A 25,195-nucleotide genomic window follows, 5' to 3' on the forward strand; every position below is an offset into this window, starting at 1 on the left:
ACACATCTCTTTGTCATCTGGAAGCATACAAAATTTAAGCAGCTGACCCCTGGTAAATGGCCTTACCTGCATCAATGAGCCGCTCAGAAACGGACATTTTTTGGAGCCTCATTTTTGTTTTTTCTATTTTTGTAAAGAAATTCTGCAATGCTGAGATATTTCATTTAAATATTCCACATTTTTCTACTCATCACTTTCTTCTGAGTTGGGAATATTGTGCTGAGTTCCTAGTGTGATTATGTCAACATATAGTATATTCTTTTACCACAGCTGTTATATCCTTGCATGATTTATTGCAATAACGCAGTCATCCATACTGCTCTGTGCCTTAAAAGCTCAACACTAGACATGACAGGTAATAAATTAAAATTTTACAGTATCATGATACCCAAGGCACTCAAAGTATTATCCACATGTAAATGTGTCATTGCAGTTCATTGTGTTGAACAACAGTGCAAAGCATCAGTGAGAGCCCCACTGATGGCCTTTGTCACAACTACTAGGCTGCCATTGAGCATGACGTCAGAGCAGCCATGGACAGTACATAAACGAATGAATGTAGCTGTGTTCCAGCAAGAATTTCATATAATTTTTAGGTGTCACTGAATGTTGTTGTTCTTTTGATTTTTTTCATCTTTCAAAAATGTAAAGACCTTGAAGGCTGTCCAGAAAGAGATGTAAGGCCAGATTTGGCCCATGGAGCATAGTTTGCTCCCTCATATGTGGAATTTTGTCAAGTGCGTTTTCCGCATCTACTGAAATGATGATATGACTTTAACTCTTCCTTTTGGTGATGTGGTGTACCACATTGATTGATTTGCCAATGTTGAACCATCCTTGCATCCCTGGAATAAGTCAATAATGGTGTATGATCCTTCTAATGTATTGTTGACTTTGGTTTGCTAATGATATTCTTGAGAATTTTTGCATCATGTTCGTTAAGGATATTGGCCTGCAATTTTATTTTCTTGTGTCTTTGTCTGATTTTGATATCAGAGTAAGGCTGGCCTTACAAAATGAGTTTGACAGTGTCCTTCCTCTTCTATTTTGTGAAAGAGTTTGAGAGGGATTTGTATTAATTCCTCTTTTCATACTTGGTAGAATTCACTAGTTAAGCAATTTGGTCTGGACTTCTGTTTGTAGGGAGGATTTTAATTACTGATATTATCACCTTACCAGTAACTGTCTGTTTAGATTTTATTTTTTTTCTTAATGGATTTTATTTTTATTTTTATTTTTATTTGAGAGAGGGAGAGAGAGCATGTGAGAGTGTGGAAGGGGTAGAAGGGGAGATAGAATCCCAAGCAGGCTCCATGCCCCGTGCAGAGCCCAATACAGGGCCCTATCCCACAACTGTGAAATCATGACCTGAGCCAAAATCAAGAGTCAGATGCTCAACTGACTGAGCCACCCAGGCTCCCCTGGTCTGTTTAGATTTTCTATTTCTTCCATTATTCAGGCTTGTAAGGTTGTATGTTTCTAGAATTTTATCCATTTCTCCTAGGTTTTCCAATTTGTTGGTATGTAATTGTTCACAGTAGTCTCTCATGATCATTTGTATTTTTGTAATATCAGCTGTAAGCCTCTTATTTCATTTCCGATTTTATTTATTTGAGCCTTCTTTTTCTTGGTGAGCTAGCTTAAGATTTGTCAATTTTCTTTATCTTTTCAAAGAAGCAGCTCCTGGTTTCAATGATTTTTCTCTTGTCATTTTAGTCTTTGTTTCATTTATTGCTGCTCTGATCTTTGCTATTTCCTTCCTTCTAATAACTTTGGGCTTTGGTTGTTCTCCTTTTTCTAGTTCCTTGAGGTGTAAGGTTAGGTGGTTTATTTTAGATTTTCCTGTTTCTTGGCATAGGCATTTATTTCTGCTAATTTCCCTCTTAGAACTGCTTTTGCTGCATCCCGTAAGTTTTGGTATGTGGTATTTTTTTTTTTTTTTTGACCCATGTTTTTCAGTAATTTTCAGTTTGTTTAATCTTCATGTATTTGAATTTTCCAGTTTTCTTTTTGTAACTGATTTCTAGTTTCATACTGTTGTGGTCAGAAAACATGCTTGAATATGACTTCAGCTTCTTAAATTTGTTAAGACCACTTTTGTGGCCTAATATATGATCTCTCCTGGAGAGTTTTTCCATTTTCACTTGAGGAGAATGTGTATTCTGTTCTGTTTGGATGGAGTGCTCTGTATGTATGTATGTGAAGTCCATCTGGTCTACCATGTCGTTTAAGGCTAGTATTTCTTTATTGATTTTTGGTCTGGATGGTCTATCCATTGATGTAAGTGGGGTATCCAGGTCCCCTACTATTATTATATTGCCATCTATTTAATTCCACTAGGTCTGTTCACATTTGCTTTATATATTTATGTGCTCCTCTTTTAGGAGCACATAAATATTTACGATGTTATTTCCTCTGTGGATTGACCTCTTTATCATTATATAATGACTTTCTTTGTTTCTTATTATAAACTTTGTTTTTAAAGTCTGTTTTGTCCAATGTGACATAAGTATAGCTTCTCCAGCTTTCTTTTGGTTTACATTTGCAGGGAATATCTTTTTCTATCACTTCATTTTCAGTCTGTGTATGTCCTTAAGTCTGAAGCAAGTCTCTTGTAAGTAGCATATAGATGACTCTTATGTTTGTTTTTTTAATCCATTCAGCCACTCTGTGTCTTTTAATTGGAGCTTTTAGTACATTTACATTTAAAATCGTTATTCATAGGTATGTGCTTATTGCCATTTTGTTATTTGTTTTCTGGCTGTTTTGTGGTTCCTCTGTTCCTTTCTTCTTTTCAGCCTCTCTTCCTTTTGGTTTGATGGTGTTCTTTAGTGATGCCTTAGTTCCTTTCTCATTGTCTTTTGTGTATCTACTGTAGATTTTTGCTTGGTGGTTACCATGAGACTTACATACAACAGATTTATAACATTCTAGTTTAAGTTGATAGTAACTCAAGTTTCTAAAGCTCTGCATTTTTACTCTACCCTGCTGTGTTTTATGTTTTTGATGTCACATTTTACATCTTTTTATCTTATGTAACCCTTAACTAATTATTATAGTTTGTTATTTTTGCTACTCTTGTCTTTTAACCTTCATGTTAGCTTTATAAGTGATCAATACACTATCTTATATGTTTATTTACCTTTACCATTGAGAGTTATATTTTTATATGTGCTATATTTTTATATGTTTTCAGCTTGAAAATGTCCCTTTAACTTTCTTGTAAGGCTGATTTAGTAGTGATGAACTCCTTTAGCTCTTACTTTTCTGGAAGACTATCTCTTCTTTAATTCTGAATGATAAGTTTCCTATGTAGTATATTCTTCCTTGGAAATTTTTTTCTTTCAGCACTTTGAATATATCATGCTACTCCCTCTAGCCTGCAGAGTTTCTGCTGAAAATTCTAATAGTCTTATGGGGGTTCTCTTGTACATAACAAGTGATTTTTCTCCTGATGCTTTTAAGATTCCCTCCTGGTCTTTAAATTCTGGCATTTTAATTGTTATGTGTTTTTGTGTGGGTCTCTTTGGATTCATCATATTTGGAACTCTCTAGGATTCCAGGGTGTGGATGTCTTTTTCTCTTCACAGCTTAGGGAAGTTTTTAGCCATTATTTCTTCAAATAAGTTTTTTGACCCTTTCTCTATTTCCTCTCCTTTTAGGAATCCTAAAATGCAAATATTAGTTTGCTTGATATTGTCCCACAAGTCCCTTTACCATCTTTAGTCTTTTTTTTTTTTCATTCCTTTTTCTTTTTGCTACTTAGATCAGGTGAGCACCTCTGCCTGGTCTTCAGGTTCACTGATCCTTTCTTCTACTTCCTCTGGTCTGTTGTTGAACCCTTCTATTGTCTTTTGTTTTGTTTTATTTATTTTGAGAGAGAGCAGGGAGGGTCACAGAGGGAGAGAGAATCCCAAGCAGGCTTCACACCAGCAGTATGGAGCCTGACACAGGGCTTGAACTCATCAACCATTAGATCATGACCTGAGCCAAAACCAAGAATCGGACGCTTAACTGACTGAGCCACCTCGGCTCCACCACAGTGTTTTTTTAGTTCAGTTATGATACTCTTCAGCTCTGTGACTTCTGCTTAGAACTTTCCTGTATTTTCTGTCTCTTTGTTGAAGTTCTGTGTGTATCCATTCTTCTTTTGAGTTCAGTGAGAATCTAAATGGTCATTACTTTGAATTCTTTATCATTACTTACCTTCACTTCATTAATTTTTTTTGAGGTTTTTTTCTTCTGTTTGTAGTATCTTCCTGTGTTTCTTCATTTTGCTTAACCCTCTGTACAAGTTTCTATAGATTAAATTCTATACAGCTACTTCCCCCAGTCTTTAAGTGTCGACCTTGTGTAGGAGATGAACCTTAACATTCACCCCTGCCCTGGCTCTTGGTTGTCTCTGAAACCTTTGTGATTGTCCAAGCATCCTGTCTTATTGTCAATAGCTCCCAGTAGTTGAGGGTGTTCCAAGACTAGTCAGTGTTCCAAAGGGGGAGGATCTCACTCAGCACCTATATTTAAGCTGATTGGAAGCCAGACCTCCAGGCAGCAGCTTTTACAGAATGCAAATATATGCTGTCCTTTGGGACCACAAGCATACAACCTGCTGGTCCCTAAAGCCAGGCCATCTGAAGGTGTCCCCTGGGCAACAGTAGCAAAAGTCAGGGTTCCAGATAAAAGTATAAGCTTCTTTCTGGGAGACACCGGTGATCTATAAAGAGGCAGAGGGGAAGTGCAAAAATGTATCCACCATCCTGTGTTCCCTGAGAATACCTTCATGGCCTCTAGATGTGTGCCAAATCTGAAGCTTGTCCCTAAAGCTGAATCTTCAGGACTGGCAAGTAGGCCTCGTTCACAGAAATGATGGGGGTGTGTTTCAGTCTGCTGTCTTCAGTGCTCTGGGTGCAATAGTCTGCCAGGAACCATCTGTGATTCTTACAGTTTCATGAGACATAGGAATGCAAGTCACCATGGCCTCCAGTACCAGGCAGTCATTGGGCATCCCCTGGGTGAAATCCACAAAAACCTGTCAAAACTGGTCACCAGACATGTGTATCTCCAGGAGAGGAAGAGCATGAAAATGGCATCCACTGGCTGGAGCAAGGCAGACGGGGAGTGTAAAAACGGCACCTGCCCAAAAAAGCAGAAAAAAAGGAAAAGGAAAAAAAAGGAAGGGAGGAAGGAAGGAAGGAAGGAAGGAAGGAAGGAAGGAAGGAAGGAAGGAAGGAAAGGCAAAGGGAAAGAAAAAGAAAGGAAGGGAGAAAAAAATGGCACCTGCCAGCTTTAGTTAGGCAGAGGGAGAGCGTGGAAGATGCTGCCCACCCGCTGGAACATAAGGATCATAAAGATGGCACCTGCTGGAAAGGGAACTGTGTGTGTGTGTGTGTGTGTGTGTGTGTGTGTGTGTGTGTGTGTGTGAAATATATATACATGGTACCTGTTAGCTTTAGCAAGGCAGAGGAAGAGCAGGAAGCCTCCATCCCTATGGAGTGTCCCGGTGGGTCCCTAACCCTCAGACCAGTGCTCTAAAATTAGGAAATGAGTCTCTTACAGATAAAGTATGGGTGCTTTACAAAGAGCCACTTCTGCACTGGGCAGTGGGGCCGGTGAATCTGCACGTGGGCATTTCAAAAGCCATTCCTCAGTTGGGCACCGCCCTGTGGGTATTGTGAGTGTAAGCCTTAGTGGTCTTCAAAACCACACATTTTGGGGACTCATCTCTCAAGTGCCAGTCTTGAAAGCTGGGATGCCTCATGGGTGGGGTATGAACGCTGCACTTCTCAGGGAGAAGCTCCAGATTTTGAATTTCCTCCCAACTGTGGATCACCATGTCAGTGGTGGAGTTTATGACAAGGTCGTACCTCAGCCTTTCCTACCCACTTTGATGTGGTTTCCCTCTTTTTCCCAGTATGAAGGCGTTGCTCCAGCCATTTTTAGGTTTCTTTAGAGGAAGTTGTTCCATGTCTAGCTGTAGACTAGTGTCCCTGTGGGAGGAGGTGAGTTTAGGACCTTCCTATGTTTCCATCTTGCTAGATTTCTAACTAAGGGCTCTTTTAAATTATTTTTCTAGGGGCGCCTGGGTGGCTCAGTCAGTTAAGCGGCCGACTTCGGCTCAGGTCACGATCTCGCGGTCCGTGAGTTCGAGCCCCGCGTCGGACTCTGTGCTGACAGCTCAGAGCCTGGAGCCTGTTTCGGATTCTGTGTCTCCCTCTCTCTCTGCCCCTCCCCTGTTCATGCTCTGTCTCTCTCTGTCTCAAAAATAAATAAACGTTAAAAAAAATTTTTTTTTTAAAATAAATTATTTTTCTATAACAATTTATAAGCACAGACTTTTAAGAATTGTAATTTTTAACATTCAGATCCCTCATTTAAGCATGAAGAAACAATAGCTTGGACATTGCTGGGATTGTTCAGTAAAGCTCAATCTATTCAAATTTAGTTTGCTCTACAATTACATCTCCCTTATATTTTTTATAGCAATCGCATGTTTTTTCATCAGCCTTTGACGCTTAGAAAGTAAGAGCTATGCATTGAAATCTCTGCAAGAAAATAAACTTTAATGAAAATGTTTTTCTCTCGGTCCCAGAGCGAACATGAACTCTGAAATCGAATGTTGTACATAACAAAAGGCATGGCCGCAGCTGAAAGTATTTATAATGAAGTACAGGACTCCATTTCTGCTTTATCCTCTGTCAACACTCATAGGATAGCTGGGTATATAACTTCATGGTGAAGAATTTTTCCTAAAAGTTGGAAAGCTAAAAAGTTAAATAAATCTGAGAGTTTTAGAGGTAACAAAAACAGGTTAAATGCAAGGAAAGTACACTGAGTACAACTACTCAACATATATGAACATATATATTAAACAAACATTTGCAGATTGACATTGGTAAACACAGGACCCCCCCCCCCCCCCGCCCCTTCCTGGGTTTAAGGATGGGTTTGGTTTCCTTTTCTGTTTCTTTAAAATGGTGAAGGTTGGGAATGTCAAGGCAGGAAGTGCTCTAGTTAAGCAGAGTCTGGTATTCCTTTCTGTCTGCACATTCCCAAAGGGTGTTTCACTAAATGGATAATGGAAAGAGGAGGGGGTCCTCTTTGTGGGGAGGAGGTGGAGGACTTTGCAGTTTTAATCAAAACTGCTGTGGCCCATACCCTTGCAAAGCAGTACTTTAACATCCATTTAATCCTCTTGACAAGGCTTTGAGTTGTAGGTCATAAGGTTAAGTAACTTGCCCAAATAAATATCTGAACCGGGAGTCTCCCTGGGCTCCTGATTCCAGAGCCACAGACCTTCGCACCTGGATATCTGTACACTGATGAGGCACTTACTGTATTCTAAGGAAGCCAACGGTGGACGATGGTCTGAGGCCATTTGGTAAGATGTCACTTGTATGATTGTCTTCCCACAGTTGGCTTTTGTGGTATTTGGTTTTAAGTTGGTTTTTCAGAGGATATAATAGCCGAACAATATAAAACTCTTCTAGAAAACACATATGTGAAATTAGTATTTGACACTTACGACCTTTTCCACCCTGAAAAGACAGTCCCCTTTAAATGTCCCATTCTTAGGCAATGTTGAGCAGCTGACCATCCTCTGTGGTAGCTTGCTCGGCTGTGGTGCCCCGCGGCACAGTCAGGTGACTAATCGCCGCGCACTCTTCCTGGAGAGAATAGCGTCCGATGTCGTGTGGGCACCACCTGAGGGTTCTCCCGCCTCAGACCTCTGTTCTCTGAGTCTTAATCACAAGCCGTTTTGAATCTGCCTCACACGTGTGTGTCTGGTGGGCCAGCCAGAGATTAGGGCAGAACCTAGACACGATATTTGGGGCTCCCACTCTTCATTTTTCTCCTTTCTGGGATTCCCCAAACACACACACTCTCCAGCTGCTGTGGTTCCCCCCATCTCCATTCTGTAGCTCTTCCAGCCAGCGAGAGTGCAGGTTTCCGCAGATTTCAGTGACCCTACCGTCCTGGAGCCTGTCCTCAGGCTAAAAGCTGTGCACATGGGAAAGCTGTCTTGTGCCATCCCCTCTTGTAAGCGTCACACTTTTACTTACCCACTGTCTTCTGGTCACTGTTTCCTGCCTTTAGGTAGGCTATCGTATTTTAAAATTTCATCTAGAGTTTATCATTGTTACCATTGTGTAATGTGCTGGGGTTGGGGAACCGCAGTGGAGGGGTCCAAAGGAGCCTTAGAGAGCTGTCTTTTTATGTATCAGATCGTGTGCAAATCCATCAACTTTCAGGTTAAAATTAGATACAGATGACATCAAAAATGTTTTAGCGCTATGACCTCACAGTCATGATTCACTGTCGACCTTTCTTCTGCCTGTTTTGTTCACGCTGTCCCTTTCCGGCTAAATCTCTCAATTCAGTTACTGCTAGAGAATGATTTATTGAGTACTTACAGGGTGCGAGCCGTGATGCCAGGTGCTCTTGTTGAAATTTTGTTCATTCAAAATCCAAATCAAATGCAAATGCCTCCAGGATCACTCCCTCCCTCTTAATGGGTAGATGTGCTTTACCATTCTTCTGAATGCCTTTGGTGCTCTGTCCTTCCCTTAGGAGATTTTATTTATTAATATACTTGCTCACCCCCACCACCACCACCAGACTTGTTCCCCCATTAGATCATCAATTTCACCTTGGCAAGGGCAAGTCTCACGCAAGTTTGCACCCATCTGTGCTGCCTTAAATATGCTTTTTAAAGTCAGGAACTAAAAAGATACCTTAGAAAAAGTCTTTGCAGTTGGAAAGAAGTGGGGGGAATGTAGAGCATTAGCTTCCTGTCTTTGTTTTTAGCTGTAGAGAGGGGCATCAAGTAATAAAGCATCATTTATGTGTAAAGAACATCTGAATAAAGACAACTCTTGTTTTTTTCCTTCTTCTCCATCCTCCTCCTCTTCTTCCTTCTTCCCCTTCTCATTTTCTCCCTTCTCCTTTTCCTTCCTCTTCCCTTCTGTTTCTCACCATTTAATTGTGGTTTGATTTAATCTTCAGCTTCTTTGTGTGCATGGTCTCATTTTAAAATGGGATAATATGTGTACATATGAAACAATTTTTGCTTTAAGTTGTTATATTTCAATAAGGGAGGCTTTTCTTTGTCTTTGAAGGTCTAGTGCCAAAGCTCAAGTAAACAGACCAGTGATGTTCCAAAGTTGGGATGGAGAATAACCTAAATGTTTGTTTTTTCCTTAATTTATAAAATGTTACAGTGAAATTTCTTTGATTGAATTATCAGTAACAAAGGACACCTGTAAGCATTCTTTTTCCTCTTTGAACCATAGTAATGAACATACTGTGAGTTGGAAACTATAAAAGTAAGGTTAAGTGAATAAAAGAGTTTTTCTCATAATCTCACTTCTTCCTTAGATTCAGGACAGAAGACATTTAAAAGGAGAAGGTCTCTCATAAACTGGGCCTTTTGGCGGGGGTCTAGCATTCATCTGGATAACTTGCCCGTGTCACCAACATCCCCTCTGCCGGGGCAGCTCTTTGGAGTTTCTCTGCCAAATATCTGTGAGAACGACAATCTGCCCAAACCTGTCTTGGTGAGTTTTGGCCTGTGACACTAATGGGAAAGGAGAGCTCTGGGAGGGAACTCTGTTCTTAAATAGAAAAATTATAGACACCCATGGCTTTGGCTGAGAATATTATTACTTCATAGAATAAAGTCTGATTAAGCTGTTGCAGAATCATAAGGAACACATAATAGGGAGAGAGCGTGTCGGCTGCTGGTTCCAGGAAAAAGCCACACAAGTCTGCTCACCTAAACACAGTTCGCTCTGTAGGCAGAGTCTGTAACGCTAGAGTCCCGTTAACCCTCACATTTCTCTCACGGTCTTTCTTGAACTCTGCGTTGTTCTGGAAGTTTGCTTTAGTCACCCTAGAAACAGAAACTACCCATTTTTGTACTTGTTAAAAATCTGGCGTGTGTCATATTTGTGCTTCAGGTGTTTACACATATACATCCTCTGGCATTTAGTTGCCTTCCAGAAATAGAATGGGTCAGATGAAACCACTGAGTCTGTCCTGTCTCCTTGCTCTGTGAAATGATCACTGCAGGGACGCTGTGTTGAGTGTCCACTATCAAGATGCATAGCACTTACCCTGTATTGTGCACTCGTAACATGCCATACATACCTCTAGCCGCTTTTTGGGCTTACGCCTCACAGCAGAGTTAGCAGTTAGTATCACTACCCTGGCCCCCGCTTTACAAATTAAACAAAATAAAAGCTTCAAGTTTACCAGAGGTCACACAGGTTTCTGGTCCCATGGATTGCCTGTCCCCAACACCCACCCTCCTTCCTACGCTGCAAGCAGAGGAAATTTCTTTGCTAGAAAGCAAGCACAATGAAGCATTGATCATGATGCAGTGGAGCGGGGAAAGCTTCCTGGAAAAGGTGATTTTTTTTTTTCTTTTTAGCTGAATTTTAAAAGAATGACGTAAATACAGGAAGTAGAATAAGGAAGAAAGACAAGTGAGTGGAGAATGAGTCTGGCAAGGATATTTCCATATTCAGGGAAAGAGTCCGAATTAGAGAATAAAGGGCAAAGGGTAGTGAGGTAAGGAGAGAGAGACAAGTTTACAAGGGACCTTGAAGCAGTCAGAGAAATTTGATTTTCAAGCGGCTGGTTGTTGTTGGTTCATTGAAGAAAAGACAATGTCAGTGAAGTAAAATATTTCAGATGCTGAATATAGCAAGGAAAAAACAGGGAAAAGATTTAGAGATACCAAAAAACAAACAATTGAGTCCTTCTACAGCTCCTCCTTCACCACTCTTCCCCTAGGACATCCTCACCGCTGGCAGCCAGAGAGGGCAGGTATGTGTTCCCATGCTTGTATGTGTGAAGTGCCATTTTGGTTTTTTCCTTTGCTTCCTTATAGGATATGCTTTTCTTTCTTAATCAAAAAGGACCCCTCACAAAAGGTATCTTCCGACAGTCGGCCAATGTGAAATCCTGCAGAGAGTTAAAAGAGAAACTGAATTCTGGAGTTGAAGTACACCTAGACTGTGAATCTATTTTTGTGATAGCATCCGTCTTAAAGGTACGAAAGCTTCTCCCTTCATCTACCCCTGCCATAGCTCTGGAGAAACATGACTGGTTCCTCCCATGACAACATTTTTCCCAGCTGCAAAGAACCGTAATAGATTTAGAATCTAAGAAGTGTTAAAAACACTTCACAAAGCCAACACTGGCCCTCAAAAGCCACTGCCAGCGATTTGGTGTGTCAGAGGTGCTTGTATGTCTTCTCACCCCACCCCGCTCCCCCCATCACTGTGCTGCCCCATACCAAAAATAATAAAATTAAAAATCACCAAAATACGTGTGGCATATTTACCAAAATAAACATCCTGATTATGATGATTTCTTCACAGTCTCATTACCTTCCTAATAAAGGCAAATTTTCAAAAAGAAACCTGTATTAAACTTTGAAGCAGAGTTTATCATAATAAACATCTGTCGAACAACTAAAACAAAAAATTTCTCCGAGACCGCTGAAAATCCCATTCACTTTTACAATCACCAAGGCTTCCCCTGTCCCCTAGTGCCTTTTTAAAGTGAAAGTGGAGTAGGAAAGACTCCGACATCTGGGTTTTTTATAAAACCCTTACCACATTTGGCATTTGTTATGGTTCTTAGCCTTCACCCCATGGTTACTTAACTCACATCCATAGCTGAGTTAGAGCTCTTCTAGAATGTTTTCCTCCCCACATTCTCGAAAACGCCTCACATTTTTTGAACACCTAGAGTCAGAACCAGCTCGGAGCAGAGGCTTCAGCTGCAGCAGCGGCAGCCTCTGCAGCCCCGCCTCAGGCTCCCGTCTCCCAGCCCGGCTGGAACTCAGCGGGGCCCCGGCCAGAGACCAAGCAGGGAGGAAGACCCTTCCATGTCCCTCCTCCTGGTCAGCTGCTTACTTCATGACTTTAGGAACAGTCACGTGTTTCCCGGCACATGAGCCGTGTCTGCTCTCAGCCCCTGCTGTAGGCTTTTGCAAAAAAGCATCACTCACAAAACCTGGAGAGCTGGAGCTAGGGTCATCTCATGTGCTTTGCACAGTTTGTCACGCCTCTTCAGTCCTGAAATACAACACACGTATGTGTGGTGCGCTTAGCCAGGCATGTGTGCGGGGTAGATAGGCACAAGGAGTTTTCTTTTTCTTAACCATGTAATTGGCTTTCTTCCATCTCTTAAGAGGTTAAAGCCTACGTTTTAGAAAATTTTCCTTACCATACTGTTCTTCCTTCACAGCACCACACTTAAAATTTTGTGCTAAATTTTTGAGGCTTTTATCAAGAAATATGATTCTAGAGGAGTCAAATTGTATCTCCAATTGCAGAAATAACACTTGTACAAAAATAAGCAAAAGACAAATGATTGAAACATCTGGTTAAATGGGTTCCAAGTAATTGAAGTTTTATAATCACATAACTGTGTTTTACTCTCATTTCTTCCAAGTGGTTGCAGGAAAGGAGATACTTTTTGCCAAAAGTTTTTCAACTTTTGGTTTGTTTTGTTTCTTGTGTTTAAGACTATTTGGAAGTGGTACTTAAGTTTTCCTTTATTTTTTACTTAGGCTGGCTTTGCTTAAATACAAGCTTAACTCTTTAAACTGTAATTGGAAGAAAATTGCTTGAGACACTGTAACTTTGATCCTTCGAACCTTTGAGGAAGGGTTCCCTTTTAATCCTAGAGAAATCTCATCTCAAATTAATTTGGGAGTTCTGCTGATGACCTGGGCTCTGCTCTTGGAGGGAAGGAGACTCATTGGAGGGCTGTGAGCTGGTGATTGTAATTCAGAACCAGCTCTCACATCCTTTCCCGGCTGTGATGGTGGTCGTATTTCGTAACTTGTTATGCCAGCTGTGCAGAGTTCATTGAGATGTTACGAGTTATTATCTTTCAAGTGTAGGTTTAAGATTTAATGATGTTTTTCTTCAAGACAGATCATAAGTATGTTTTCCACTGAGATTTAAAAAGAGAGCTATTGTCACTGCCCCACTTTGAAATAACAAAATTTGCCTCTTCTAAATCTGACTTTTAAAGTAGGTGCAGCAACTAAAATTAGTTTGGAATTATGAAAATTCAGTAGCTTTACCCCAAAGGAGATAACTGTCCTGTGATGACACATCTGAATTACACGTATGCAGGTGCACTTCTACGGAAGATGTAATAGAACAGAGAAAGACTTTGAAGCAATCTCTTCCTACTTGTTAGCCACTTTTTAAAAAATGTATAATAGGTAACATCACTACAAAGGGGTGTTTTAAATTATCTTAGAATCTCAAGTACAGTTAGTTGGCCTTCCTTTATTCCTTTTCAATATTTGACCATGTGAAAACTAGCAACAGTTCAGTAATGACCTCTACTTTGTCTGGGACTGTGTGGCATTGCGGTGCACCAAGGAGAAGTTGAGGGTGTATCCGTGCCCTGGAGGAGCTCATCCTGGGGAAGATGCACACCTAATCCCCTAAGTGTAACAATTAGATACCACAGCCTCCCTATCAGTGATAACAAACGTGGCACGTGAGTAACATGTGTGCCTTCTGTAGGCACTTGGGTGAAGCTTCTGACTTGGTTTTGCAGGCAGAGTTAAAATTGCTGTGTTGCTGACTTTGACCTTCTCTGTGTCGTTAGCGGGTGCTTGCAGGAGGCTCGTCAACCATGGGTGCAGTGCTGAGACATGAAATTGAGTTTTCTCTGCCTGAGGTTTATTGAGGTAGAGATCAGACTTTGCAAGCTTGGCCCTGTTAATACCATGCCAAAAGCAACAGAGAGAGTTGGCCGGGAACAGAAATGAATATAGGACCAGGACCAAATTTAATTTATTTTTAAGCTTTTTATAAACAAAAGTCAAACAACAAATACCTTTGGTCATATCCTACTCGCATTATAGTCTGGTTTCACCACACCCAGCCCTGCCAGCAGTCTCAGCAGATGGGAGTCTCAAAGGCCAGAAAGGATGATGTACTAGGGACATGCTTAGTGTCCCTAGGCATGTGGGTGCGGCCCCATGCTCCCAGAGCCCGGCCAGGCCTGGGCCGGCATGCTGTCTCCCCTCCTCCCCAAATGTGGGAAGGGAGTGCCAGGGGAAACTCTTAAGTACCTCTGGATGGAGCTGGGCTTTGTTTTCTTCACCTCTCTATCCCTAGCACCTCGAACAGCACCTGGCACACAGGAGCACATGTGTGTAGAGCGATAGGATGACAGACTATGGCGTTTTGAACCTCACAAATGTGTCAGTGCATTTCTTGGAACTGGAGATTTGAGAAGGGAAAAAAGGACTTGGGATGGTTTGCCAGACCCCTGTCACATGCTAACATGTATGCAAAGGCGATTTCAGCCCAAACGGTTGTCCTTATCTTTCCCACTACGTTCCAGACTCCAATTTGCCTCTGCTTTTTGTTAGAAAAAATCAAAGCGCGTGTTGCTTACGTGTGCACGACAGTAGAGTGGGCACAGAGCTCTGTATATTCCAAAGAAGGGAGGACTTAACTTTTCAACAAAACGCTTGCTTTCTGATTTCCCCAGTACATATTTAGCATGAGAATAATGATTTAAAATATTTATTTTTCCTCCTGTGTAAGGATTTTCTGCGAAATATTCCAGGAAGTATTTTTTCATCAGATCTCTATGATCATTGGGTCTGTGTAATGGATCAAGGAAATGATGAAGAGAAAATAAATACAATTCAAAGGTAATTCTTCTAATTTGGTCATGTCTCAAAAATACTTAAAAAATAACTTCTATTTTATAAGCTTGTCTATTCAAGTAATGATGACTAGCAAAGTCAGATCCATGAGGGCCAGTTTGAAAACAGATTTATGCTAACTGCTATCGTTGTTATTATTGTTCTCCCCTAATCTTAGTCACATGGAATGCTTGACCATTGTACACCTCCTGTGTATCTGAATCTGATAGAGCTGAAACCCATTAAACCAATAATACTGTAGACTCAATCTACGATCTGTGATCTTAATTTTGGTAAATATTTAACTAACCAGACAACTCCTCGTATATCTCATTCAGCAACTGAATTCACACAGAGAAAATTCCCTCCCCTCAAGGAACTCACTGTCTAGTAGAGTGGGTAGGTAAACCAAGAATCACAGTGTAGCATAATGGGTGCTATAAGAGAAATGTGAAAGAGGTATTGTGGGAGCACTGGAGAGAGACAGTTAATTGTTGAAAGTGTCACAGAAAAAGGGAGTTGCACAGCCTTAGTCTTATCACAAAGAATGCATTGTCTTTTCTCCTGCGAAGAGAGGTTGCTGGCAGAACTCACAGCTGGTATTCCGATCGCTTCCTGCCCTTATAAGGGAATAGGAAAGAAGTGTCCAAAATGCAGTACTCCAGTTCTGTGAAAACCCAGGAATCCCAAAATCATTTATTTGCATTTGCTTGTTTAGTACAGTTTTTTTTTTCCTTGAGCGGCTTTCAAATATGAATTATTACCTATCTACTGCTATTGATAGACATCTAACAGTAGAACATAGTACAATTTCTGATATGCTAGAAATCAAAGCCACATCACACATGCTATCTCTATGCTTCCATTATGGTTTGGTGAAAGCCATTCAGAGATCTTGAAGATCATCTTCTCTACTTCGTTGCCCATTGTCTAAAATTTTATATTCTACAAACTGTTAAAGGATGATTAAAAAAAAAAAAACGGTAAAATTAAGACTCCTACAAATATACGGGCGCTTGGGTGGTTCTGTTGGTTGGGCATCTGACTTCAGCTCAGGTCATGATCTCATGGTCCGTTCCATGAGTTCGAGCCCCGCATCGAGCTCTGTGCTGACAGCTCACAGCCTGGAGCCTGCTTCAGATGCTGTGTCTCCCTCTGTCTCTGCCCCGCCCCCCCATTTGCACTCTGTGTCTGTCTCTCTCTCTCTCTCTCTCTCTCTCTCTCTCTCTCTCTGAAAAAATAAACACAAAATAAAATTCTTTTCAAGAAAGACTCCTACAAATATAAAATGAACACATGTGAAAATTTTTATTTAACTCTTTAATTAATGAGAGAACCAGTAAGATGTTACCATCAGTTCAAAGGAGATTTCAGACTACCACACCTATGTAGTTGAATCAGAAATGCTGAAATGAATTTACATATGAATGCAAAACTGGCTTTTTCTACTGTAGTGTGAAGAGAAAGCAAATAAATCATTTGTCTCGCCACCAGACAGAATTGTCAAGTCCGTAGACAAATGTTAGGTATATTGCTGTCAGTAATCTAGAATTTACAGAATTATAAAATAGCTCAAAGGCATAGGGCCTCTGGGGAATCAGATAACCCAGAAGCTTATGCTAGACAATACCTTACTCTCCATTGAATACACTCAGCAATCTTTTGGTTTATTTCAATATCTTTGATAATTTGTACAAAACCATACTCAGTGTCAGTCCATCACACTTGAAGAAATGCCTCTGGGCTCTTTATGCAGCAGGAGTCAGATCGCCTTACTTTCTCTCCCAGGTTTCAGACTTCTGTTGGGAAAAAAAACAACCATGAGTATCAACATATACATCTCTTTACCGGATAGTAGTAAAAATAATTTTCAGTGAGTGATAATCTTAAGATCCCTGATCAATTACAAAATATAAACAGTAGGAAATGTACTAGTATAAGCTTGACTTATATATGTGAAAGTGATGCCAATGAGATAAAGATATTTGGGACGAAATCTGGCCTTGGAAGGTGGTGGAGCAGAGCATCAGCTCTCAGATGGATCTCAAAGTCTTAGTAGTGAAGGTTTAGGCTCTCACCAAGGGACTGCATTCCTGTGTTGCTACTTGGAAATAAAGAACCACTAAAATTTAAGTGTTTAATTTCATCAAAAAGCTCTTGGGAGGTGGGGGGTTGGTTGAGAATATCATGAAACATTACAGCATCTGCCTGAGTTAAAACACATTGTACTAATTTCAGGTACATATTTCAGGCAGCATTTTTTTTTACAAGCTGTTTTTCTGCATTCTTTTACATCTTCGCTGGGTTGTGAAGACAGTGTATGGAATAAATAAATGAATCCCCAGGGCATATTCGCATTCTCTGTGTACAGGTAGCCCTTACTTTGCATGTGCGATGTTAACTGAAACCCCACGTATCTGAACCGGGTTCTTGCTTTGCATGGTACCCTGTGAAAACCCAGGGTTGCCTATCGACGCAAGCTTCTTATGGAATGTCTTTATTAAAGAGTGCATTTTTCTGTCTTTAGGCTATTAGACCAGCTCCCGAGAGCCAATGTTGTTCTCCTAAGGTATCTTTTTGGGATATTACACAACATTGAGCAGTGTTCCTCGTCCAATCAGATGACTGCATTCAATTTAGCGGTGTGTATAGCTCCAAGCATTCTGTGGCCTCCTACTTCCTGCAGCCCAGAACTAGAAAATGAATTTACAAAAAAGGTAATGAGGTTTCTCATATTTATGCCCTGGGGGATTGAGTCCCCATCTCGAACCTAAAATTCAGGGTATTAATTCTGAAACACATTTTCTTAAATAACTTAAATACACCTCCTTAGAAATTTGAGTGCATTGAGTGTTTTATACCTATGTTTTATACCTACCTACCTATCCTGGTAGATTATAGAAAGGTGATCTCTTAAGCAAAAAAGTGATAGCAGTTGGGTTACTTCTCTTTTCCCTTTAAGGAGGCAAAAACGCCATGACCGACTTCACCCTTACAGTCATAAGAAAGCAATTGATATATTTTAATATAGAAAAAAGGACTTTGGACTTAGATAAGCCAAGGTTCATTCCTCAGCCCCACCACTTGCCAGATGTACAATCTTGGGTGAAATTAATTACATTGATCCAGTTTCCTCATCTAAAAAATGGAGGTAGTGATACTACCTAGTTCAGTTACCTGAAATCATACTCCTCTAGTGCCTGGTAGTTAACATGGGGCTTAGGGATATTGATGCCCGTTGCTCCCAACATTCTGCCTGCTCCTTTTCCTTGTCTCTTGGAGCAAGGAAGCTAAGGAAAGGTTCCAGTACATCCCAGTGGAGGTGCAAAGCTCTCCAGTAAAATCTTACCTCTTCCCCAAGCTCCTCCAGGGAGCCTAAGGGAGGGAAATGCCTAGGTAGAGACTAGTGAGGCAGAATGCAAGGGTTCTCTAGCTGTCTCTCTACTTTACAAGAAACCCACAGAGGATGCATAATTCCCACACTTCTGACAACTGCCTTTTACATAGGAAATACATTTCATAAGTCTTTATCTAATAATGATACTTTGTGAATTTTAATGAAGTTTATTTCTTCACCCCAAATGCCCTATGAAGAATGTTTTAAGTTACCCTAATTTTAAAGACCAAGCATTAGTATAAATATGTTAGCACTGAGCTAAGGCAACAGGTGACTTCAGTCCACCAATTAAAAATAATTTCTATGTCAAAACTAGTCTTGTAAGTATCATTGCCTTTTAGGGGGAACTGTTCTGTATACTTTTAAAGGAGACATGAATTTTTCTCAGGATTCTTTTTCATTTTTGGCCAAATCAGGATTTATATGTGACATGTGACTAGTAGATGTGCTATATATGAAAAGCAGCACTTTGTTTTTGTCCTTTTTCACGCAGGTTTCTCTGCTTATCCAATTTCTGATTGAAAATTGCTGTAGGATATTCGGAGAAGAAATCACTTCCCTCTTAGGAGAGGTTTCAGTGAGGTGTGATGCTCAAGAGAATGCGTCAGGTACTGTCAGTGCTTGGAACAGTGTTTGCCGGGGCCGTGGCTGTCTTGGGGCCACAGCTCAGGGAAGGAGGCCCCTGCTCCTCCCTGGACCACCTGAGTGTTAACACTGGTGGGGTTAAGCAATGTGTAAGATGAGGTCCAAAACTTTCAGAAGCGTCATCTGGTATGTTTCTGCCCTTTTAAAAAATCTTTACAAAGGTCCCTAATGTCTGCAGTACCACTGCTGTGGCTGAAACTGGCATGAGAAGCCCAGCAGGGAGAGGCAGGCCTGCTCTTCTTCCCCCTCCTCCCTCCGAGCGGCCCAGAGACACTCCAGCCAAGCAGCAGTTTAGAAACAACCAGCACTGTGGGGCCTGGGGCGATTTTGAAACCATTCAACCTTCCAGAATTACTAGTTAGGTTATCTTTGACCAGTTATTCTAGGCCACTGAACATGAATATTTTCAACTATAAATATAGATAACCATAATATCTAACCTCTATGGTTGTTGTGAAGGTTAGGTAAAGTAGTGAATGGTAAAGAGTTTTGCTTAGTAAGGTTTCTCTGAGACTAAATCATGTGCACTCACCAGCAAGCAGCTCCTGAACCTGGATACACCCGGCATGAATTCCTTTGTCTTTTTTACCATTTCTTGGTATTACAACATGTCCTCATTGCTTTGAGGAAATCTTAATTAAGAAAGCCTATTTCTTCAGGAACTGAGTTAAATTTAGTATAATGCAACATTTTTTTTTTAATTCTGGGAAGACAGTGAAAGTTCCTTTCTTTCTTGAGAGTACGAATTTGAACAATCTATATGAAAGGAGAATTAAATTAACATAGATTTTTTTTTTCTTTTTTTAACACAGCATGCAATTTCGGTAAGTAAAAATGTTAATTATAGTTTGATTTTTTTGACAGATATCTCTTGCTTCCAACTGAACGACTCCTCCTATGACAGCTTGGAAAATGAGCTAAATGAGGATGTCGATGCTCCTTGTAGTGACTTGGTGAAGAAACTTGGTCAGGGTAGCAGAAGCATGGACTCTGTGTTAACTCTCAGTGACTATGACCTCGACCAGCCTGAGGTGGAAGGCCTCTTAACCCTGAGCGACTTTGACTTAGACCGTTCTAAAGATGAAGACATTCAAATGGAACGGCCTCTTGAACCCAAGCCGGTGGACCTCACGGGAGTGTATGCAAAGGTCCCACTGCGGGATCAGGCCCGGGCCCCGTCGGGCCTGAGCACTCCTGGCTACCTGTCCACAGCTGCCGCAGGGGTTCCAAAAAGCCTGAGGCGACACCGACGCTCCTCAGAGCCCAGCATCGATTATCTAGATTCTAAGCTTTCGTATCTCAGGGAATTTTATCAGAAAAAGCTACGCAAGTCCAGCTGTGATGCAATTCTCTCTCGAAAAGATGAGGATTATCTGAAGCAGAATCAACCCCTCCAGGAAGAGGGTAAGACATGTTTTAAACAGAGTTTAGTCACAGGCACTGATACCAAGAAAAACGCCACTAATAAAAATGTTAAGAAGAAAAGCTTGTCTGGTAATGAAGGAAATCATGTGAAACTCTTTTCTAAATCCAAGCCAGTGGCCATTTCTGTGGCATCTTACAGTCACATGTCGTCTCGGGACCATCCCGGGAGCCAGCCCTTCGGCACAGACACATCTGGATACTCCCCGACACACACAGCGGATGCCCTCAAGAGCTCGCGGAGGCACCGGCGCTGCTCGGAGCCCAGCATGGATGACCAGCACTGCAAACTGACCTATCTCAGGGGAATTTATTCAAAGAAACAGCATAAAACCAGCTGCGGAGCCGGTCTCCTGCACGGAGAGGAAGCTTATCTGGAGCGACACAAGTCTTTGCAAATGGAGGGGCAAAAGCTCATTAACCAGAGTTTGGTGATGGGGATTGAGGTGGGCAAGAGCAGTAGCACAAACAGGAACACCGAGAAGGGCTTGCCCCCAAGACTAAATGTTTGCCCGCGGACCAGCTACTCCAGCTTGTCCTCCCCAGGCACTTCCCCCTCTGGCTCGTCAGTGAGCTCCCAAGACAGCGCTTTTTCTCAGATTTCGGAACACTCTGTGTTTACCCCCACTGAAACTTCCTCTCCAATAGATTGCACTTTTCAAGCTCCAAGAAAACAGGAAGAGCTTGCTTCTGATTTTAGCAATTCCAGCCTCATTTCTGCAACTCCTGGTCCCTCATCAGGGCAGGCCAGCAGCCGCCTGGCGTATACGAAAAAGGATGTTGTAGAGTGGCACTCACAAATACATTCTGTAACTCTTCACCCAAGCACATGGTTGAGAAATGGTGTGGCCAGTTTGAAAAACTGGTCCCTCAAAAAGAAGGCAAGGGCGTCCAGACCAGAGGAAAAGAAAGTAAGTTCTCTAAAAGGACCCATGGAGCCACCTCCCTATGCTTCTGGTATTTCAGAAGCCAGCCCACTGCAAGAGACACAGGAAGACATGCCCCAAAGGGCAGCGGAAGGACTTGGAGCTGTGCAGACAGCCCAGTGGTATAGCTCGTACCCCAGCCAGGACTCAGAGAAGCACTGTAGCTCTCCATTCAGCCTGGTGGAGGATGGACTCAAGCTTTGTGTGAAGTCACACAAGGAAGGAGAGAGCAGTGAGCAGCACTCTCCTGGTACTCTGCCTTGTAAGAGATCCTCACCCAGCTCTTTGACTGTGGATGATGCACCCAGCCCAGACTCGGGGCCTACAGTGGTTTGTGATATTGGGGACCAGCATTTAACCAAAGACGTTTAACCATAGTAAGAACGTGATAGGTACAAGAGCAGAAACTGGGCTAATAATGACATAAAGACAAGAGTACTATGACCCCTTTGTATAAAATACGTGGGATGGGTAGCATAAGGATAATCATTGCTAACACTTAGGACAACAAAAGAATTCTCTTTACTGAGACTATTTGGCAAAAAGTTTAGACTAACAAATTTCAGCTCCTGTTTGGGAGGCTTTTCCTTATTAGAGCATGGGATTGGTCCTATCATGTGTTTTTAGAGATAACTAGCAGGGGGCCAGAGAAAACATCTTCAGTAGGGAGAATATGGCCTACATGTTGAGTGAGATTCATATCCTGAGGCCAGGATATCATAAGTGAAGAATAAGGACTGTGGAAACGGGGAGAGTGCAGAGAAACGTCCATGTTCCGTGGAATATGTTTAATAACTAAGCAAGAAAAGGCCACTAATCAAAGTATTAAAAAAAAGAAAGTATGTCCAGTAATGAAGGAAATCATGTGAAACGTTTCCCTGAATCCAAGCCACTAGCCACTTCTGTGACATTCTCTAGTCACGTGCCATCACAGGAAGACTCCAGGAGTCAGCCCATTGATGCAGCTAGAATGGAATAAACTAGAATATCCAAGAGCCATGAGTATGATAGTTTATTTGTTGGTTGTGTTGGTTGGTTTTTCTGTTGGTGTTCCACTGTTCTTCCAAGGCTCCAGGACACAGGGCTGTGAGGAGGAAGAAGGAAATGGTTGCTTGTTTCAGGGTCCTTTTTAAAGATGCCAGTGCTAGGAACATTCTCCAGAAATGCAACTTTTCCTATTAGGAGGCGACCTCCTGACCTCATCCGCTGTCCTAGTGAGGCAAAGAGGGCCACACGAAGCTGCTGCCAGCATGCACTCGATGAAGGCTCCTCTTTGCTGTGCTGGGTGGTGTTTTTCCACAGCCCTGCCTCTTTGATTAGCAGCCAGAAACAATTACTGGTAAATCATCCCCTTTCTGACGGCCACTGGCAGTTGAGAGAGAGGTTTTAAAGTTGGCAGTTTACAAAGAGTCACAGAATGGAATCCCCACCAAAGTAGCAGTCAGGCCTTCCTCTCAGACAGTCATTGGCTTTGGATTTTCTTACCTCCACAAGTTTTATATACTTTTGTCCCAGAGGATTCATGGTTTACATCCCATTAGTTTATCTCACATCCATCAATGCTTCTCCCCTCTCTGACCTTAAAGGTCATACCTGTACATCTCCTGGATTATCTCCACGGATTCTTAGGCCTCCCAGCCAGTATGAAAGGATAGAATCAGGAATGGATGTGCATCTCCCTTCATTTTAGCTACTTACGAGAAGTTGCTTAGAACCCATTTAGTCTCTAATTCACCATCAGATGGACCTTTCTCCCACAAACTAGCTTATCCCCAATTATTTTTCTTAGCCACTAGGAAACTTTCATGTCAAATGTTCTTTCCCTGTTGTCCTAAAGGTTTCCTTTTTCAGTTATAGAAAAAAAAATAATAATGTTTTCTGTAAAGTAGAAGTCCTTTCAGTATTAGCTGTAAGTGCTGCCTACCTCTGTGGGACATGGCCCCTGTTGGCCCTAAGCATTGTAATTAACTTTCAGAACTCTGTTTCCAAAGAGCTCCTTCATGACACTGGCCATCTCAGTCACAGATGTGAAGTAGATTGTACCTTATAAACAGCCACTCCTGTATTTAGACTCCTGAGTGTCCATATGCATCTTTTGTGGTATAATATCTAAAGGCAATAGGGATTCATTTCCCTTACCCTTAGGGCTTACTACTGTTGGAACTGCAAGATGTGAATGACATTCTTACAGCTTGGAGTGTCTCTCTGGAAGAAATTGTTTCTCCACTTACAAAATAATAGTTCTGTCCTTTTTTCTTTCATATGGGTGGGTAGAAAATTATCTACCCAATTTGAAGCATAGAAGAAAATAGATGCTGAGGTTTTCAATAACTATTCCTATTCGCTGTGTTCCCTTAGATACTCCTGTAATATTTCATGTGAATAGTTTGTTAATATTGCTGTAAAGTATTATATTGTATGATTTGAAGACAGACTACATGTCATTTTATTATACTCTGTCAATCTATAATATATTAGACTGATGCTTTATCTAAAATGCTTTGAGTTTGTATAATATATCTTGACAAATTTTACTACCATATGTAATGTAATAAATGTGTATTTTTGTACTTGCAGAAACTGCTGCTAACTTTTAAAGTTGTTTGGTTTTCAAGGCACTGATAATGGATATGTATGAAGTCCATGCTGTCTATTAAATAATAAAAAATATACATGCTGTAGAGTTAACAGTCCCTCCAGAGCAATATTGCCCTTTGTAGAATTGTTAAGGAACCCAACTTCTGCTTAAGCTTGGAAATTTTATAAAATGTACTTAATATTGAATTGGAACTTTGAACTTTTAGTCATAGACTATGGTCAGTCTTTCTAGAAAAAGAGGGTGTTTTTTTTTTTCTTTTATGTTTTCCTAATCTTATCATTTACCAAATAAGTCCTGCTTTAGACACATCATCTTCATTTTCTTAGAGATTGTGTTTTAATTTTGCTCCTGGAATCAGATATGGTCTATGTTCTCATATCAAAAGAACCATTAATTCAATTTGATCGATTGTAGATCTTCTTACCCAAATTTGAACCATTCTGCCCCGAGTACCCAGTTGACCCCAGACACATCCAGACAATCCAAGATGTCTGGATTCAGGGACCCCAACACATCAGAACTTATAAAGTCATGTAAACTTACTAAATGCTACCGGTCTCTCATGACTGCTGTATGTTTCCCTTCTCAGAATTCATTGGGGTTCACTCTGTGCAAGTTCAGCCACCACTTCAAAGAGATTCAAAAATATAAACTACCTTAGTCCAGAAAAAGTGATTTGCCCTAATGGAACCCTGAAGACTACCTACCAACTCCAGTTGGAAATGGCACTGATTATATCTGGGTTGTGTACAGAGACAATGATGTTAATTTCTCTCTAAATTTTACGGAAATACAGATAATTTTGCTTTTAAAAAAGAGTTCAGTCGACTGAAAACACTGGATTCGAGGAATTATCTCACGTTGTGTTTTTCTACTTTTCATGGCATGACATTGAATTTGAAAGGATCTAATGTATCCTTGAACTACTGGCATATTCTGTCTGTTGAAAAGAAACTCTTAAGAATATTATGTATCTTAATCATAATTATGGTAGTAAGTGTTTTACTGATATTTTCCTACCTTGTCATGTTTTAATGGCTTGAGAGGAAGTCTTTGTAAACTGCATAGATCAATACAAAGAAAAAATGGAATAATAAAGTTAGGTAAGATGTTAACTTTCTTTTAATATCTATTCTGGTTATCAGGATATCTCATAAGCTAAGTTTCCTGCTGAAAGGAAGAGTTCTCTTGAGTTCTGTGCTGTCTACCCCAAGTATGAGTCCTACTCATTTTCTGAGCCACCTGTGAGTATAAATCCTTCATCTTTATTGTTTGTGGGGGTTTTTTTTTAATTTTTTTTTTTAACATTTATTTCTGAGACAGAGAGAGACAGAGCATGAACAGGGGAGGGTCAGAGAGAGGGAGACACAGAATCTGAAACAGGCTCCAGGCTCTGAGCTGTCAGCACAGAGCCCGACGTGGGGCTCGAACTCACAGCCCTCACGGACCGTGAGATCATGACCTGAGCCGAAGTCGGCCGCCCAACCGACTGAGCCACCCAGGCGCCC

The 25,195-nt window shown here is 41.1% G+C and overlaps 1 protein-coding gene and 1 long non-coding RNA gene across 5 annotated transcripts in view; one reads left to right on the forward strand and one right to left on the reverse strand.

Moving 5' to 3' along the window:
- Positions 1-23,776, forward strand: part of ARHGAP20 (Rho GTPase activating protein 20) — a 127,790-nt gene extending 104,014 nt beyond the window's left edge. For all 4 annotated transcript variants that reach the window (XM_019469226.2, XM_019469225.2, XM_019469227.2 and 1 more), the window contains exons 10-15: positions 9,376-9,554; positions 10,892-11,053; positions 14,595-14,704; positions 17,226-17,415; positions 18,589-18,703; positions 19,605-23,776. In XM_019469226.2, the coding sequence (XP_019324771.2) occupies positions 9,376-9,554; positions 10,892-11,053; positions 14,595-14,704; positions 17,226-17,415; positions 18,589-18,703; positions 19,605-21,460 (2,612 nt within the window). In that variant the 3' untranslated portion in view covers positions 21,461-23,776. The remainder of the gene's footprint in view (positions 1-9,375; positions 9,555-10,891; positions 11,054-14,594; positions 14,705-17,225; positions 17,416-18,588; positions 18,704-19,604) is intronic.
- LOC128776221 (uncharacterized) lies at positions 22,086-24,924 on the reverse strand. The gene is made up of 2 exons (XR_008421316.1): positions 24,708-24,924; positions 22,086-22,172 (listed from the first exon to the last, which is right to left on the reverse strand). It is a non-coding gene; the product is annotated as an uncharacterized LOC128776221 (long non-coding RNA).
- Positions 24,925-25,195: the final 271 nt, after the last annotated feature.

This window comes from Panthera pardus, unplaced genomic scaffold, assembly GCF_024362965.1.
Source record: "Panthera pardus isolate Hobbes unplaced genomic scaffold, ASM2436296v1 HiC_scaffold_12, whole genome shotgun sequence".
Taxonomy (NCBI): Eukaryota; Metazoa; Chordata; class Mammalia; order Carnivora; family Felidae; genus Panthera; species Panthera pardus.